The following is a 16,345-nucleotide window of genomic DNA, read 5'->3' as shown; positions in this document are numbered from 1 at the left end:
AGAGAGTCTCTAGGGAATAGACTGCAGTACTCTCAAAGTAGTACATGCCCCCATTAAGCCATTCTTTGTTACTGTACAGGCATAAGTCATAAATAGTTAATTTGTTCCTTGGCAACTTCATATTTCATGTAAGAATGAAAGAGCACATATGCAATGGAATTTTTATGACATCAACATTTAACCCCTGCAAAAGATTGAGTAAACATCAAGATTTCCCCCCAACTGGTGATCTTACTGGTCCAAGCAAACTTGCAAAGTTTAATAATAAACTAGCCTTTGCAGCCATGGCAATGAGTGTATATATGCGCTTTTATACACGTATTCTTATATAAATACTTGGGATTATTTTTCCTTGTAGCGGAGTCATGGCCTCTCATTCCTTTCTGCAAAAGGGAGTGTAGGTACATGAAATGAAAGGCAGTTCCTCCCTCACAGCTATTGTATACATAGGGAAGAGGTGCAGTGAATTACTACAGAACAGCAAATGAGTGAACATTTGGAGGCCAGGATAACATGTATGAATACAAGGGAAACATGGCTGGTTATTCAGAGCAGTATATTGAGGTTCCAAAAGATGAGATTTCGATTACATTTCTATGTATTTCTATTATGAGATTAGCTGATCTGCAGTATGTCTTTGGACATGGCATTTCCTCTGTATATTTCAGTCTCTCTACCTGCAACAGGGCATAAAGTTAATCACCTTCTATGTCAAAAGGCTTTAGTCCCCAGAGCTGTTGTTCTCCTCAGAGCCAACCAGCCTTTCCTCAAGAATTGGTGTAGCAGATGCCTTCTACTCCCTGGGCATCCCCAAACTGCCTTGAGTTGTAGATTTCCGACAGTCTTGTTTGCAACATTTTTTTGTTAGAAGAAAGATTTGGCCTTATCTTACGATTGCCTGGAGTTAAATGGGATCTTGGAAAGCTGAAAGCAAAGGGTTAACCTCTTGATATCAACTCAGAGAAGTATAAAAAACAAAGATGCAGTTCAGCCTATCAAAAATATGCAGCAGCTTCCATGGCTGTTCCTTAGAGCTTTCCTAAGGCATCTCTCAGCCTCAGAAAGGGGACAAGCAGCTGAGTGACATCTCCCTTTGGGATGCTGCCTTACAAAGAGACTTTTCTGGGAATTTTTGTTTTGTTTTTTTATTGGCTTCAAGTAGTGAAAGGTAATTCAGCAGCAGTTTGGTTTCCTATCTGCTATATTTTAACATTGGCCTATAAGGCTAATGAAAGAGCTGCTGACCTAAAGAGGTTACATCATTTTCGGAGGATTCCTTTCCCCTCTCAGTCTGTTAGTGTCTGCTGGTTTCTTATCAAAGGTTTTCCCTCTTTGCTTTATTTCCTGGGAATTCATTGTTGGAAACACTAGGTTGCCAGGTATAACAGCAGTGGTTTGTATTTTCTACCTCCTTGACTGCTTGAACTAGGTTTTTTTCCCCATCTCCTTTCAGTGCAACATATACACAGTGTATTCAGTTGGAGCCACAAGGAGCTATCTTTGATACTCAAGTAACTTTCTGCATTTTAAAGATGGTTAACATTATTTTATGCTAAAGAGTTGAAGAGTACTGCCACCTAGTTCGTCCTCCTACTCCAAAACAGCTCTACTTATAGCATTCCTGACAGACACTTGTATAACCAGTCCTTAAAGATTTCCAGCAGCAGAGACCCCAACCGCCTCTCAAGTGAACATTTCTGCAATATGAGCTCATTGCTTTCAGCTCCTGCCGCTTGTGAATGTTGATGAACAGATTATTACCTAACTCTGTGCAGCAGCATTTTATGTATTTGAAGGGTGTTTTCATGCTGTCTCTTCCTTATGCTGAGCAACCTGTGTTCTCTCAGTCTTTCCCTATAATTTCCTTATAATAGACATCTGCTTGTTCTCATTGCTCCCTGGTGATCTGCCTCCTGTTGCCTCACATCTCTCTTGAGGTGTGGAGAGGGTACTTCAGCTAAGCCAGCAGCTTAGTGTTGAGTGGGGCGGAAGGATGTCACTCCAGCTGCATTCCAGCAGTTTGTCCCAGAGTGGTGCTTGCTTAGCTTAAAGCAGGATAACAGCATCACAGGTTCACCTTCAGCTCGTGATTCTGTGTAGTCCTTAGGTGCTATGTGTAGCACTGCTCTATGCCCAGTTGTTCTCCATCCTCTGTCCATGCAGCTAATTGTTCTTGGCTAAATACAGAAGCTTACAGTTCTTCTTGTCCTTCAAGTCCTGCTTGAATTGTATCCTTCAGCTTTTCCGGTTTGTCAAAATTCTTCTAATTTTGTCTTCAGTTATACTTCCAGTTTTACCCAGCTCAATGTAATTTTCCAATTAACAAACACTTCTACTGCACTGCCTATTCCATTCATGAAAATACTCCATCATCTGGGAGCCAGGATGAAGAACCCTGTAAGAATGACCCTTCAGATTTCGCTATGAACTGAGGATAACTGCTTCCAGAAACAAAATATTGACAGCTACTCCAGCCATTTGGAATATCACCTTTTAGTAGTAATTGTATTGATCACCAGTTTTCTCATCTACTTTCATGCAACTCACTACAAGGTGAAACTTCTAGGAGGACAGATTTTATACTACCTAATTTTATGAATTTGATTTAGTATTTTTATTCCCTTTTTTCACTTTTCGTTATAAGTTATAAAAACTTTTCTGAAGATTTTTCAACTTAGTCTAGAACTGCTCGCAGCTGCCATGGATCCATGTTTTGTGGAATATTGATCTTAGACCATTTTTTCTTAACTGGTTTAGCTGACTGTGAAGGTATGTGCCATACGCACATAAACACCTCTCTCTACACATGCACCTGCCCCTCGTGGTGTTTTCTACTTCCTGCAATTCATAGTTTCGTTTATTGATTCTTGATTAGCCTGTTACCCATTTATAGAGGGAAATTAGGTTGTTTTGACTAGATGTGGTTGATACATCCATGTTTTCTATTTTTCATCTTTTTTTATTTCCATTGTGTGCTTGCAAGTAGTTTGGTTATCTGCACGGAGCCTTTTGGGGAATGTAATGTAAATAGCCTATAGCTACTATGGCTTCCTATATTTTGTTGTTGATTTTGTTTCATTTTCAAAAATAAGCACTCTGACCTTTTCCAAACATTTGGTAGCTTATTTGTCCTCCAAGTGAACTCTCAAAGACAACTGATAGCAGCTTTGAGATTTCTTCTGCTCATTCGTAAAGTACTTAGAGCAAAGTTCATCTGTTGGACAATTTGAGAACATTTGATTTACTCTAGTGCTTCCTGTGTATTCCTCATTCTGGTCTGAAATCTTATCCCTTCTTTGCTGTTATTAATTCCTGCTAGTGAGAGAATCACTAGGCCGTTTTTAGTAAAGTCTTAGCAAAAACAGTATTTTGATCTTCCTAGTGTAACATCTCAATGACTTTCTTTTCTGTCTTGCATGGCAGACCAATAATTTCATTGTACTTAGAAGGATGCATCTCCTTCTGTACCCTGACATTTTAGTCTTTGTGCCCACACAGTGTTTTATTGCGTGATGCTTATATCATCTTTCTGTAGGAGGTGTTCACTATGCATACACCCTATCATATTCACATTTTTCATTTGTCTTTTCATAAGGAGTAGACATAATACTAAGGGGACAACATGCCAAACATAGCAGTTAGCATTTTGCAAAATAGTACTCATTTTGACAGCTGTAAAAGTTCTGGCCAGTGCACCTGATTGGTATATATTGTCTTTATTTGGCTAGTTTTAATGCTGCTGTGACATTTTCCCCATCATTATACTCAAAATAACCAGGCAAGCCTCACCTACATGACACAGGCTCTTTGCCTGTCATTGTGATCCTTGTGTATCCTTGTGTATCCTTGTAATGCATCGTATTACCTTGTGTAAATGGGACCCAGACAGACATTTTTCTTGTGTATTAACAGTATTTTAATCTGCTGGCCAGTACTTATCCTTACTTTGAGGGCTTTTTCTTAGTTTTCTTCCCAGGGCAGCAACTGTCAGAAAAGCAGTGACAACAGGTTTCTTGTGACTGTCTGTGTGGAACCACACTACCCTTGGAGAGGGTAAGTGGGGAATTTCTGCATCTCCAAAGCAAATCCAGTTAGCCAGATTAAGGCTGTAGAACCTGACAGTTCTGAGATTACTAATAAAGTATGGACTGGAAGAGGATAGTAAACAACACTTAATTGTGCAAGTGGCTGCAGAATTTTCACCAGCTTTAACAGATACTGTAAGCAGCTCCATTGAAAAACCCCTATATTTGCATGCACACAGGTACAAATGTTTTTAAGTTGCCTTTTAGTGCTGTGGGCTGCCCAGGGTGTGGGCAGGCACTTTTAATGTGTTGCTTTTACACATCAGAAGGAGTGTGACCAGCAGGTCGAAGGAGGTGATCCTGCCCCTCTACTCTGCTCTCGTGAGACCTCACTTGGAGTACTGTGTGCAGTTCTGGTGTCCTCAAAATAAGAAGGATGTGGAACTGTTGGAACAAGTCCAGAGGAGGGCCACGAGGATGATCAGGGGACTGGAGCACCTCCCGTATGAAGATAGGCTGAGGAAGTTGGGGCTGTTCAGCCTGGAGAAGAGAAGGCTGCGTGGGGACCTAATAGCAGCCTTCCAGTATCTGAAGGGGGCCTATAGGGATGCTGGGGAGGGACTCTTCATTAGGGACTGTAGTGATAGGACAAGGGGTAATGGGTTAAAACTTAAACAGGGGAAGTTTAGATTGGATATAAGGAAGAAGTTCTTTAGTGTGAGGGTGGTGAGGCACTGGAATGGGTAGCTCAGGGAGGTTGTGAATGCTCCATCCCTGGCGGTGTTCAAGGCCAGGTTGGACGAAGCCTTGGGTGAGATAGTTTAGTATGAGGTGTCCCTGCCCATGGCAGGTGGGTTGGAACTAGATGTTCTTAAGGTCCTTTCCAACCCTAACTATTCTATGGTTCTGTGATTCTGTAAAAATGTAAATGATTTCTTTTAACCTCTCATTTCAGTTTTTAACTCCTTTCTGTTTTCTGGTCTCAGGTTAACTCATCCCTTCCTGCTCCGTTCTTCTCCCCGTCCTGTTTTTTACTGATTCGGGATTAGTTTTTCACCTAAGAAACAGCTGATTTGGTTATCCTAATGCTGGCACTCCACTTTTCACTGCCCTATCCATTGTATATGGGATGAGTTGCTTTTTCCTTCTGTAGACTATTTTGTTTCCAGGGCTGCTGTACAATTTGCAGAAAAGAAGAGTGACTGGAAGTGTGCGTGCATGGGAAGAGTAACCTGAAAGAAGGGTAACTCAGAGGGTCTGTGCCCACATTTATCCAAGTCACCCCCTCTCTCACTGATTTGCTGTGTGACCTTGTGAAAATCATTTAGGTTCTTGATCTGTGTCCAGAGCCGTGTTCCTCCTTACCTCAACTTTCAGTAAGTCTAAAGAGAACTTAAACACCTAGCTCCCGGCATGGTTCGACAAAACCACTAATCTCAGTGATGACATCTATACAAGTACCTGAAACACCATTCAGTCCTTCCCATGCACTTGTCTGCCATCTAACTGTGTAGCCCCTGATTCCCGGTAGTACTCTGCAGAGATACATCTGAACAAGCGGTCACCCCCATCCATCTTATTTTCTTAGGAGAATTATTTTAAATTCTTATATAAATTCCCCTTTCACTGTATTACAAAATATGTTTTAATTTGACAGTGATGTTATTTTCAGTAATACTTTTTGTAGCCTTTAGTATTAACATCTAGTTGGGGGAAGAAAACTGCTAAATATTTATACTTCTCTTCTTTGATCTTTCACTCTGAAGAACTGAAAAGGTATCACACTTAACATTTTTTTCTATAAATATTTTAGATAGCATTTGAAAGAGTCCAAATTCACCTCTTGTGTTGGATTTGTTCAGATTATTGAGATAGGCTGTCACTCTTAAGTGCTTCCAGATGGCATTTCAGTTGCCAATGGCTGGAAACTTCTGCGCAATACTGTTGTGGCTAATGACCAGTTATGGAGTCATTAATATTGCTGTTTGACAGAAGTAGGACCAGAGCCTCTTCCATCCTCTTACCTGTACTCTGTGGTCAGAGGGAGATGAATATAACATCTTTGCACACGAAGCACAACAACTCTGCGAACACAATGTGACTTCCAGAGTTACTCTTTACAAACAGTTTGTTTCCCTGAGCCACTCCAGTACTAGCCAGTTGCCTTGGATGAGCACAAGGCTTTTTGAATGAGATACCTGATTCATGAAGTTCTGCCAGACCACCAGCATCTGTTGCTGCTGGAGCTGCTTCATTCTACCACTAAGTTAGCAGAGATTTAGGAGGCCAAAAGAAATGTGAAAAAAGTGGGAGAGCCATCAATGACAGCAAATATGTGTATTTGTTGTGGTTTTACTCACTGAACATAAATTCTTCTGTAGAGGCCAAAACGCTTCAGCTGCCAGGACTTCCAGGTATCGCATGCTTCTGTTCTTCTCAGTGTGCTCTTGATTCCTCATGAGCTATGTCAGCCAAATTTCTTTTGAGAGAGAGGAAGTGATCCATCATAGGCATCTTTTGCCTTGACCTCTGGAAGATTCAGGATTCAGATTCTCCTGAATTCAGGTTGTTGTGCCGTATGTTCTGAACCACACAGGGAAGGAGAAAGTGAAGGAGCTTAGATGGCAGTTCCCATGGGGCCTGAATTTGTTTGCTGGGTTGGAGAATGTTTAAGCCTCTAGTGATTAATTTTTAAACAACAAATAACAAAAGACTATTACCCCTTGAGTTTTGTTTTGGTGAAAACATGATTAGACTTTGAAAAGCATTTGACACAGAGCCTTTTCAGTCAAACCTAGGGAAAGTGAAGCAGAATCATACAACAATCATAGAATAGTTAGGGTTGGAAAGGACCTTAAGAACATCTAGTTCCAACCCCCCTGCCATGGGTAGGGACACCTCACACTAAACCGTGTCACCAAAGTCTCTGTCCAGCCTGGCCTTGAACACCGCCAGGGATGGAGCATTCACAACCTCCCTGAGCTACCCATTCCAGTGCCTCACCACCCTCACACTAAAGAACTTCTTCCTTATATCCAATCTAAACTTCCCCTGTTTAAGTTTTAACCCATTACCCCTTGTCCTATCACTACAGTCCCTAATGAAGAGTCCCTCCCCAGCATCCCTATAGGCCCCCTTCAGATACTGGAAGGCTGCTATGAGGTCTCCATGCAGCCTTCTCTCTTCTCCAGGCTGAACAGCCCCAACTTTCTCAGCCTGTCTTCATACAGGAGGTGCTCCAGTCCCCTGATCATTCTCGTGGCCCTCCTCTGGACTTGTTCCAACAGTTCCACATCCTTCTTATGTTGAGGACACCAGAACTGCACACAATACTCCAAGTGAGGTCTCACAAGAGCAGAGTAGAGGGGCAGGATCACCTCCTGCAGCCTGCTGTCAAAGGACACCTCGTTAAACCCTGTGCTGTACACAGAACAGGTATTCAGTCCTGTCTGATGCTGAGACCATCACTTTTTCTCTATTGCTTTCAGCATCCAATTATTTTTCTATGTTCAGGACATAAAATTGTCTAGAGTATTTTACCATACAACCTTTTCTTGTTTGCCACAGCAATGAGTAGAAGTTATTTCACTGGATTTTGAATGTGTTTGTATCAGAAAGTTGTATTTTTCCTATCTTTATTCTACCTGTGCAGTTCTTGTAGCTGTGATAATCCTAAGATAAGAAAAAGTAGGGTTTTGTACCCTATTCTAAGCCTCACATGCTTGCATATGTTCTGATCTTTGTGTACATGCCCACTGCAAGGCTTGCTTTTATTCCTGAAAAGCTCAGCCTTGGTTAGTTGAGAGACTCATTCTGTTGAAAGTGCACAATGTTCAATCTGTCTAGCCTGATGAGTGCTCCAGGGTTACTATGCTGACAGCAAGGCAAGTCTTGAAAATATTCAGTCTTTAGCTTACTTTAGAATCTTCCTGGGTTTAGAGCAGGATTTTGAACTGACTCACTAGATGGAGTGGTGAGTCCCTAGAAATTGAGGAGGCCCAGTATGAACTGAGAGCACAAAGTTCATCTTACAGGAGGGAAAACTCTCGGTCACATCTAGGTTTAAATCCATGTGGAATGGATTCCTCAGTATTGGCATAGATCAGATAGGATGGGAATTCTGTCATCTGTGCTTGATAGTTGATTTCCCCAAAGAGAGGAAAATTGGAGGACAAAGAGTCATCACTGATGCTGGAATCCATCCCCTTGAGAACTGGTTTCATACCTGCTTCACAACTATCAAACATTGTTTTCTTCAAGGAATCAATGAGTCATTGTATTAAAAACCAAAACAAAAAACCACAATCCCAAACCCCAAGGCTTTGCAGGCTTTTTCTGGCCTTCCATGTCAGCAAAAGTCTGTGTCATAGTTAGCTTATGATCCTGTGGGGACATTGGATTTTCTTTTGGTATAATGGAGAATGATATTTTTCTCCTTAGTCTTCACCCTAGTGATATTTCATTGTTGCCTGCGTGTAATGGATTCCATTACTTTTGATGCTGTGAGGCTTAAGAGCTTTTTAATGGGAAGTGCTTGGATCTGAGATGGGTTCACTGTATTGTTGGCTGGTTACTGAGACTACCGTAACAGGGCACAAGGGAAACACTCTCTCAGTTCCTTGTGTAACTCTGTCTGTTTACAAGAGTTCTCTTTCTCTGGAAGATGGCAGAAAAAAACCCTGCACCATTCATATTAGTTATTCTCTTGCTGGCATATATCAACAAACCAAGGTGGTCTGTTGAAATGGGAAGAGGTCATTAGGGGCCAAAGTATTGGCTTGAATTGTTTCACTCAACATTTAGTGAGTACATCTAACAGCCAGGAGACTTGCTCTTTCAGGTGATGTTTATGAATTATTTTTTTCAGTATATATCTGTTTGTATCTCTTCCTTCATGTAAGAAATTAGGTGATAGATTTAGGCAGAAAAGGAAACTCATGAGCAAAACTTTCTAACCAATCCAAATTGGGTTTTGGTTACTTGGCAGTGGCTTAGTACCTATTTATGGTTATTTAACAGTATCTCAGTGACTGAGAAGCTGAAAAGTTATCAAGAGCTTTAATTTTTCATCTTAACTACTGGGTGTTATTTGTGTGCTTTTTATCTCTCTCAATAAGCTGACTATTTGCAGAATTTTTAGGTATATTTTCTACATTAAGAGTTTTCTACATTAAGATAAAAGCTTAAGATGGAACTAATATTAAAGAAAGAAAGCATGTAAAGGCCAGGCAAGTTCAGGGTTTGGTATTCAGATACAGATTTCACCAAGTCCAATTAGAAAAGAGCAAAAAGTCCATTACAGTCTCAGTGTTGTGAAATAGTAGAAGAGTATTTCAGTCCAACCATCTGTCAGTAAACATGCATCTCTTTTAAAGTGACCACCAAAAAAATCCACAGTGGTCAAACAATGTTGACAATATCAACATGGTTGTGTTGACCTGAACCATCTTTGAAGCTGAACCATCCTTCTCAGCCAGGAGTCGGATGGAAAAGACGTGCAACACAAATAGCTGTTCCCTGCATTCTGTGGGTTTAAAACAATTCTTTCTTCTGGAGATGATCTACTGCCTTTCACTAGCATCAAAATCACCTTAAACCAAAACATGTCCATTTTTTTTAAATATGCTGTTGTATACAATACACCTTTCCAGAGAAATAGAGTATTAGCATTTGAAAGGGCTGATGAGAGTGCATCTTTGGGAAAGGCCTTTGTTCAGAGAATTACTACTATATTCTATATGCATATCACCATGGTAATTGGATTATTTGCCATTGACAGCAAGGTATATAGCACAAGCCTTTTGCCATTTTTCATTATGTGGTTCCTAGCAAAGGGTGCTATTTGTCAATTTAAAATTTACAGTAGGACATTTGGTAGTTGTGCCTACTGTCATAGTGGTGGATGTGGTTTGAATGGATAAAACAAAAAGGAAAAGGTAATTACATCATCTTCTTCTTGCAGTTTAATATTCCCCTCCATTTCCACTTACAACATGAACTATTCTGGAACTGTTGGAGCCACAAAGCAAAACCTAAGCTATGCTCTTTGCATGGCTTTGGCAACTATGATGGTACTAACATGGAACAGTATTTTAATTTCTTCCCATCATCATCCCTTTTAGGACATTCCCTAAAGTCATTCCATGCATACTCAGGGCATGACATGATCTCTGTGAAGCGTGTAGTGGTCATTGAGTACTCTGTGAAGGTTTATGTAAGGTAATTATATGATGAATCTTTTGAGGGCATATAGCACACGAACTGCTATGGCAGGAACTGGGAGATGCTCAAAGAACCTCAGTAACACGAGTCACTTAAGAGAGAGTAAATAATCTCAAATACTTATGCTACCATGTGTGTAGATCTTTCATTTTAAGTCATATTCTGTAGGAAAGGTGCAATATAGATGTAGAGGTAAGTAGTACCGCTTAGTGCACTGCTCGGTACAAAAGAGATGGTACTCTCTTTCGGTCCTTGATGCTGTGGGAGATTGTCATCTCTACTTTTCTGTTCCTCAAAGTAAATGCAGCTCTCTAGAAAAATCATAGAATCATAAAATGGCTAGGGTTGAAAGGGGGAAAAATGTCTGCTTCTGTGTTGTTCTCACCACATAAGAGCAGGTGTAACCTCTGCAGAACTCTCTGTGCCCTTGTGCTTTATTTAAGACAGACGGAAAGTAGAACACAGTTTAAAATGAGGGTTTTCCCCACTCACTGCCCCTTTGATCTCCTTTTTCGAGTACAGGATGAAGAAATTTTTGTTCTTGTTACAGTATTGCATGAGAATGAGACAAATGCCAGTACCAGGCATTTATTCTTAGGCATTTTTTTTGGTTACCAAATGATCCTGTGTCTTTGTCTTACCTAACCACTGAGACAGGTTCCCCAGTATGTTTAGGTGGTTTACTGTTGATAACTTCTGAGATCAGCTTTCTAGCCAAACTGTATTTAAACGTCCTTTGGTGGACTTCCATGCAGGGAAAGCTAACACATAGGTATTAACTTTTATTGCCTAACATACCCTTTCATTCTAGCCCTGGTCCCAGTGTCAGATTGCTTTTATGTTTGTTTCATTAGCCTAGAGGCAGAGCAAGGCACCTTAATTTTCTGCCGTGCTCAGAATCAGGCTGAAATACCGAAATACTGACCTTCAGGTTGGCCCCCATGCAGTGAATCTGATCTGGCAGTGAGCAGCTCCCTAGCATGTGGAGATGGCTATATGCCAATTCCTGAAAATCAGGAGGCAAAGCTGTTTCCTCCAAAAAACGTATGAAAGAGCGTTAGACATTGTGTCACTCCAGTGTTTGTCCATGGACTGTATTGTGTTTCCTCCTGTGGCATCAGAATAAATCCCTGTCTTCCTTTTCCCTTTGAGCAGTGCTTCACTGTATTCACTGCATTTCATTACCTGAAAGCCGCAGGCTGGTGCAGAGGAGACTTGTGACATTAAGATCAGCTGAAGCCTAATGGGAGAGGAGTCCACGTGACTGTGAACCGCATGGACTTGTCTGGTGGTGCAGTTTAGGTAAATAAAGCCCAATGCGCTCACCGTTTAGCTTTTGTTTTTTTCACTTTAGATTTTTGCCTCAAATTTTCTCTTGCTCCGGATAGAGAGCTACTGCTTCTGTATCATCAGGCTGCAGCATGATATGCAGCTGAGAGTTCATTATGCATTAGCAGAGCCATCTTTAAGGTAGGCAAACACTCTGTGACTCTGCAGAACAAACGGAAAGCAAGAAAGAGAATCAGCAAACATACTATTTGCTGACAATAATTGTTCCCGTTGCAGCTGACAGCAGTGGTTAATGACATTGTCTTAGTATTTTATTTGGGAGCAAGGGGTAAGTATCAGGGCAGAAGAGCCAAGAAATACTCTTCCCCATCTCCCTTGAAAAGTTAGCTTAAAACAATACTTAAGGTTTTGAAACTTACAGTGTGTCTTTTATTGAAATAGCATTGAACCATTAAACTTCTTTCTAACTAGTAACAAAATGCAGGTAAACCTAGCTAAAGGGTGGGACAAAACTAACATATTAACCATGGGAGTTATGTGTAGTCAGACGTGTGCATTGGTAGTTACATCATTTTTTGGCTATAACAAAAATTAATTGCACCTAATGCAATCCCTGTTTTATTTCTCCTGCAGCCATGCTTAACTTCAGCTGCAGCCAACAGAACTCTCATCTAGTGCTGCTCTGTAAGACCTTGACCCTTTCCTAATTTAAATGCCACCTACAGCATTTTTCCACAGCACCCACAAGAAACGGTTGCATCGTATTCTGACCTATTTAATTTGCCTCATGAATGAACTGCTCACTGTGGTAGAGAGAGGAGGATATGTAAACATGTGGGTCAAGAAAAATTGTTACCTTTGGGTAACCACAATAGGGAAAAACAGTGCTGTAGCTACCCCTATTACAGCTTAAATGCTTTATGCAAATTTGTGTTTGCATCACATTAAATGGTGGTAATGAGTTTTCTATCATGGGATATATTCCTGCATTATACAAAACTTAAGGATCAAGCCTGTGATTGTACATCTTCTAAATATTTTTTCAGCCAAAGCAATTTTCAAATACTCTTGATGAGGCGGGTTGCTGTAGCACTGTTAAAAGCCAAAATACTACCAGCTGTAATGGTATTTGCCAGCCTGGTTTTGCAAATTGTTTCTGTTGAGCCCCAGTTCATTATCCCTATCTCCACTCAAATCTCTGTCTTGCAGTGTAGCACCTGGCCAAACCCTTCTTATTCCAAGAACTTGCTTATCCCAGGTCTGTCCTCTCAACTGTTTTGCAGAAGAGCAGAGCAGAGCAACCCTTTCTCCACAGCTACACCTCCCCCTTTTCTCAAAGATCACTTTTCTACAGCATTTAACCTGCACCCAGGGAAATCTCTTGGCTGGTTTTTAGCAGTTAACTGCAGTCAGCTTAACACTTCATGAAATGCAGTTTGCCCTTTCCTATGCTAGTCAGGTTTAACTTGCTTTATCTTCAGAGCACACAAAAAGGAGAGAGGCTTTAATTTGAAATAACCTTTTTATTATGAACTGCCAGTGGGAGCAGGGCAAGCTTCCAACTCATGTTGGGTGGCACAAAGTTGGTATCAAATAGCTATTCTGAGGCTGTTTCTAGTTTTTAGTAGGATTTGAAGTTGAAATTAGTATCTTTAGGGTTATCTTTGTGTATGAGCACGTATAACCTTAGTTTTAATCAAGTAGTCATAATGAACATGGTTTCTAACATGAAGCAATTTTCAGGAGAGAGATGACCCAGAGCTTGCTGAGTCCTTTCTGTGCCATTAAATCCAGAGTTCTGCCAGTCTGACAGATCCTTCGATCTAGTACTTGATCGCTGTTTTCCTGTTATTTTCCCCCTCTGATTTTCTTTCTTTCACTGAAGTGTTTACCTTTGAAAGGAAAAGCAGTGTGGACTCCAGTTGAAACTAAAAATAAAATGGATGCCACAGCTGCCATTTAAAATTGGTAATATTATAGAATTATAGAGATGCCCTTGCAAGAGCTGGTTTTGATGGAGAGCAAGACTCTTTGCTCTCTTATTTAACTTGCTGGTTAGCTCCTGGTTTTGCATTAACTTGTCTTTGCATAACTCAGCAACTCAAATACTTTTTTATTCCGCATCATTCCATCTATACCTTTTTCGTGTTTTCTTTTGTCTTTTCCTTTGCACGGCAAGGGATAAGAAACATTACCACATGTGCCTGAGGTTGTGTCAAACCCCAAGTTTGCTGGACTGCTCCTCATCTTGGCTGCAGTGTGGCCAGTGCCTGAGAGCTGCCATGTGGTGCTCACTTTGCTTTGGGAGGGACAGCCACCCTCACCCTTCATCTCTGTCCTTCTCCCACACATGGATACTTCAGATGCATTTTGCCCTTCTTTCTAATTTCCAGCAGAAGCAAAGTAGTCACCTGAATTGAAAAATTAATATTTCACTCTCTCTGTAGCTGTGTGTTTGGTCTCCTTCCCCAGGCTGGAGCCTGGATGGCGACACTTATAAGATGCCCCACATTAGCTATCAACATTGCTCTCCAGTGTGCAGAGGTTCCATCATGGAATCCCCACTGGTCTGAGGGGGGTATGTGTGTGCAGTGCTCCCTTGAGGTAGCCCCATTAGTGCCAGAATGAGAGAGCGGTTGTGTTAGCAGCAGTTCTGTGGGGTTAGCGTAGCCCTTCTTTTGAGCTTGCTTGCTCTGCTAAGAAACAACCACACCTCATTACAAGTTGAGGTATAAGATGGACTTCAGCAAAGTCCTCTGCCAGAATTAAAATTCAGCTCAGTCCCCCCTCTCCAGACTGTGTATTTTAGCATTAAAGTGATTTTCAAGCAACAAGAACAAAATCAGACCGCAAATAAAAAATGATGCAGAGGGTAAGTGTTTGGCCTCATATATTTGCTTTTGCAGGCAAATGTATTTATGAGCCCTCTTTTGGTTTATATTTTGTAGGACAAAGAAGGTCAGCCATTGCTACCGGATCATTTACCGCCACCCAGAGAAGACTTTAACGCAGGACGAGGTGCATCGCATCCATCAAGCTATTGAACAATCAGCAGTTCGAGAACTTGGGGTTGAGGGCAGGTTCTAGCATCACTGCTCGGAAGCTCTAATGACAGTTACAATTTCCTTTTTTTTCTTTCTTTTTGGGGTTGGGTGGTACATGTGAAGAGAGGAGTTTTGTGACTAATCCTAGCACATGGAAAACGATTGCTAGATGGGCAATGGTAAAACTACCAGATAATAAACATTACTACTGAGAAATCATTGACAAAGCGCTGGCACTTTATTTTAAGAAAAGGGGGAAAGGCAGTAATGGAAGATTTCCCTCCTGTTACAATAAGAAATACACTGCCTGGTGGTTTTCTGTGCTGTTAATTGGTCCCTGGGTTCCATTAAACTGCAAATGCTTGGCATTATTTCTGCGTTGACAGGATCTTCTGTCCGTGTAACAAGTGAAGCAAATCAGAAACACAGATTAGCTCAGGGAAGAAAAACCCATCCCTCCCTCTTTTTTAAATGAGAAATGTCAGGTTTTGCTGTAAGAAACCTTCCAAGAAGTCTATCTTGCAAAGTTTGTCTCTTTTACCTTCAAAGCCCATGGGTATTGATTTTATCTGCTACAGAGAAGGAGCCAGTGTGGCTCTGGGGCCAGACTTGGCTGTCTTCAAATCCTGGATTACTGGTGAGTCTTTCGTGTTGGATCTCTCTGCTCCTACAGAGATGAGCAGAGCCACTTAGTGAGGTGCTCTGAGCTCTGCTGCCTTCACCCAGGTAAGGAGCTCTGTTGTCCCAGTTCTCCTTACATAGCCACCAGTCGATAAGTGTGTCCCATGCCTACCATCAAAGAAACTCTTCCCTGCAATGCCCTGAAAAGCAGCTGCCTTGATCTCTCCCTGTTTTTTACTTTCTAGCAGCAGTGCCTGCTCAGAAATTTGCCCTTTAAGGCAGGAAACCAAACTAAAATGGGATCTCTTACTATTTCAGGCACCAGTCACTTAACAAGATGCTTGGCTTTTTCATTGCAGGTTATAATAAGTAAATTCTGGCAGTGGTACTATGCTAGGACCTGTAGAAGTGTTCAGATAGTCTGATAAATACTTGATGAGCCATTGCAGATGTTGATATGGAATATGGGACCTGTTTTTTCTTGTTATGGTATTTCATACCATTGCAGGTTGCATCTGGTTGCTCTGCGGGCAAAATTCCCTCCTTTGGGGAAGAAGGTAGTAAAAGTGCTGCAATAAACAGCATCTAACACTGATTTATGCCTTATCAAGAAACATCTGTGCAGCAGGCTTGTACTCAACCATAAGAAGCCAGTTCCTATTGCAGATGTGAGAAGCAGAGAGCTCATTTCAATTTCATTACTCAACATATTTAGCTGTGTAAACAAATCCTAATCTAAATCACTGTTGTGTTATCCAAATAACTTTATTATGAAAACAATATGCCAGACTTTCTAAAAGGCAAAAAGAATGGGTGCCATTTAGGCACCAGAAAAAACTACTTGGTTATTTTAAACTGTGACTTACTAAGATCCATAAATACAGCCTAGCCCATTTGATGTTTCTCTGTCTCCTTCATCCTTTGCCCTTTCAGGATTCACTGTGAAGACCACTGAAGAAGAGGAGCACTCCCCTGAACTACACAGAGCCGTAATTGTTCCAAGACAGGGTCTGATCGACACTGCCACGTGGGACAGCAAGTTACATGGATGTTAATTGATGGGATTGCCTATGGAGAGGAGAGAGTACTAAAACCTGCCTGCTGTATGAAAGAACTAAATCCCTTGGGAAAACAGGAAACTAC

General features: G+C 41.2%; 1 protein-coding gene across 15 annotated transcripts in view; it reads left to right on the top strand.

The window, feature by feature from the left end:
- The window catches only part of FARS2 (phenylalanyl-tRNA synthetase 2, mitochondrial), a 266,496-nt gene extending 251,696 nt beyond the window's left edge, over positions 1–14,800 (top strand). For all 15 annotated transcript variants that reach the window (XM_065667415.1, XM_065667418.1, XM_065667420.1 and 12 more), the window contains one exon: positions 14,486–14,800. In XM_065667415.1, coding sequence (XP_065523487.1) covers positions 14,486–14,624 — 139 coding nt within the window. In that variant the 3' untranslated portion in view covers positions 14,625–14,800. The remainder of the gene's footprint in view (positions 1–14,485) is intronic.
- The last annotated feature ends 1,545 nt before the right edge of the window (positions 14,801–16,345 follow it).

This window comes from Lathamus discolor, chromosome 2 (assembly GCF_037157495.1).
Source record: "Lathamus discolor isolate bLatDis1 chromosome 2, bLatDis1.hap1, whole genome shotgun sequence".
Taxonomy (NCBI): domain Eukaryota; kingdom Metazoa; phylum Chordata; class Aves; order Psittaciformes; family Psittacidae; genus Lathamus; species Lathamus discolor.
The sequence above is the reverse complement of the archived record's forward strand: the minus strand, read 5'-3'. Positions and strand labels throughout refer to the sequence as shown.